This window comes from Manacus vitellinus, unplaced genomic scaffold (assembly GCF_001715985.3).
Source record: "Manacus vitellinus isolate BGI_N305 unplaced genomic scaffold, ASM171598v3 scaffold_52_pilon, whole genome shotgun sequence".
NCBI classification, from domain to species: domain Eukaryota; kingdom Metazoa; phylum Chordata; class Aves; order Passeriformes; family Pipridae; genus Manacus; species Manacus vitellinus.
Window position 1 is genome coordinate 2,805,822 of NW_021940628.1, and position 2,496 is coordinate 2,808,317.

General features: G+C 62.6%; 1 protein-coding gene across 1 annotated transcript in view; it reads left to right on the forward strand.

Annotated features, from left to right (window-relative positions):
• Positions 1-172: 172 nt before the first annotated feature.
• The window catches only part of LCK (LCK proto-oncogene, Src family tyrosine kinase), a 3,219-nt gene continuing 895 nt past the window's right edge, over positions 173-2,496 (forward strand). Inside the window, exons 1-7 of the mRNA XM_029963050.1 lie at positions 173-276; positions 390-471; positions 554-644; positions 772-870; positions 989-1,092; positions 1,171-1,320; positions 1,902-2,054. Coding sequence (XP_029818910.1) covers positions 175-276; positions 390-471; positions 554-644; positions 772-870; positions 989-1,092; positions 1,171-1,320; positions 1,902-2,054 — 781 coding nt within the window. The 5' untranslated portion in view covers positions 173-174. The remainder of the gene's footprint in view (positions 277-389; positions 472-553; positions 645-771; positions 871-988; positions 1,093-1,170; positions 1,321-1,901; positions 2,055-2,496) is intronic.

The following is a 2,496-nucleotide window of genomic DNA, read 5'->3' on the forward strand; positions in this document are numbered from 1 at the left end:
TGGTGACAGAGAGCCAGGGGATGTCCCCAGTTCAGCTGAGGAGTGTGCAGGATGGGCCATGCCCTGTGGGAAGCCAGACGGATGGATGCAGGGATAGGGGTGTGCTGGAGCAGGAGGAGAGGGGAGCCTGGGGGTGTAAAGGCTCCCCTCACCACCTCTGCCCCCCCAGGCACCATGGGCTGCTGCTGCAGCTCAGACTATGACGAGGACTGGATCGAGAACATCGACATCTGTGAGCACTGCAATTACCCCATCGACTCCGACAGTAAGAACCAGGTGAGGAGGGGGTGAGAGACCCCCATCCCAGTGGCCAAACGCCTCCAGAGGTGGCCATGGGGTGGCCAAACCCTGGAAGGTGAGGACTCACGAGGCTCCTCATCCCCTGGCAGAGGCTGATCCGCAATGGCTCCGAGGTGCAAGACCCTCTGGTGTCCTACGAGTCCACGTCCCCGCCGTGCTCCCCCATGCAAGGTGAGGTCTGGCCGTGGTGGGGGGTGGCTGGGACACCCCCAAACTGGCCACTGCCACCCTGTCCCTCTCCTTGTCCCCCCAGATAAGCTGGTGGTGGCCCTGTACAACTACGAGCCCAAGCACGACGGGGACCTGCGGCTGCGGAAGGGAGAGAAGCTCCGTGTCCTGGAGGAGTGAGCGAGCGCCAACCACGTCCCAGCACCGACCCTGGCACAGCCCCACAGCTCCTGTGCTGGCAGGAGGGGCTGAGCAGGGTCCTGGCAGCTGGAGGGGGGGTCTCACCTCGCTGTGTCCTTGCAGGAATGGGGAGTGGTGGAAGGCACAGTCGCTCACCACCGGCCAGGAGGGATTGATCCCCTACAACTTCGTGGCCTTGGTGAACAGCCTGGAGCCCGAGCCGTGAGTAGGGATGGAGCGGGAGCCGTGCCCTGGCAGAGGGGGACGGAGCCAGGAGCACCCCAGAAGTGCTGGTGGGTGAAGGCACAGCCTGACCACCCCCCCACCCCTGTGTCCCCAGGTGGTTCTTCAAGAACATCAGCCGCAAGGACGCCGAGCGGCAGCTCCTGGCGTCGGGCAACACGCACGGCTCCTTCCTCATCCGGGAGAGCGAGACCTCCAAAGGTACCTTCCCGCACTGGGAGAGGCCCCGGGAAGCACTGGGAGGGCTGTGGGGGACCCACACGGTGCCCGTGTCCCCAGGCTCGTACTCGCTGTCCGTGCGGGACCTGGATGAGACCCAGGGGGAGACGGTGAAGCACTACAAGATCCGGAACATGGACAACGGCGGCTTCTACATCTCCCCCCGCGTCCCCTTCGGCAGCCTCAGGGAGCTGGTGCAGCACTACACACGTATGGGATGGCCAGGGGGGATGGGAACAGGGTGGGAATGGGGCGGGATGGGGTGGAACTGGGATGGGATAAGAACGGAGTGAGATGGGACAGGATGGAACGGAATAGGGTGGGATGAGACCAGATGGGATGGGACAGGACAGGATGGAATGGGATGGTATGGGATGGGAATGGAATAGGAATGGGGCAGGATGGGAGAGGGATGGGACGGGATTGGATGGGATGGAATGGAACAGGAATGGGGCGGGATGGGATAGGATTGGATGGGATGGGAATGGTATCGGAACAGGATGGGATAGGACAGGATGAAATGGGAATGGCACAGAATTAGACAGAATGGGACAAAATGGAATGGCAATGGTACGGGATAGGATGGGATGGGACTGGGATAGGATGACATGGGATGGGACAGGACAGAATGGGAATGGGACGAGATGGGATAGGACAGGATGGGACGGGATGGGATGGGATAGGATGAGCAGAACACGCTGCTCCACGTGCCCCAGCCAAGCCATCAGCCTGTGCCCGGCTCCTGGTGCCTCTGCCTGCCCTGACCCCCCCCGTTCCTCTCCCAAACCCAGGCAGCTCCGACGGGCTCTGCACCCGCCTGGGCAAACCCTGCCGGACGCAGAAGCCGCAGAAGCCGTGGTGGCAGGACGAGTGGGAGGTACCCAGGGAGTCCCTGAAGCTGGTGGAGAAGCTGGGAGCGGGGCAGTTCGGAGAGGTCTGGATGGGTGAGTGAGTCAGGGCAAAACTGGGGCCCCACAGGATGGGAGGGATCCAGCTGGGATCACTCATGGAGCAGCCAGCACAGCCCCGGGTGTGGGACTCTTGGCTTTCCACGGGGGTTCTGGGAGAAGGGAGAATCCTTCTGGATCACCCAGAGCAGCCCAAGCTTCCTCCTCTCCCATCCCAGCCACCCAGGATGGAATGACAGGGGTCCTGTCCTCGTGGAGCTGGGCTCTGCTCGCCATGGGAACAGCTGCTGGCTTTGTCCCCACTTGGGAAATGTCCCTTGCTGTGGCTCTGGCTGGAATTCTGGGAGCAGTGGGAGGCTTGGAGGCAGCACAGGGCCTTGGGAGTGTGGTGATCCAGCCATAAAAGCACCTCCTGCTGCTGAGTGCTGAGGTGGGGAAGGCACTGGGGCTGCCCTGCTCCTTCCCCTCACTAAAGAGG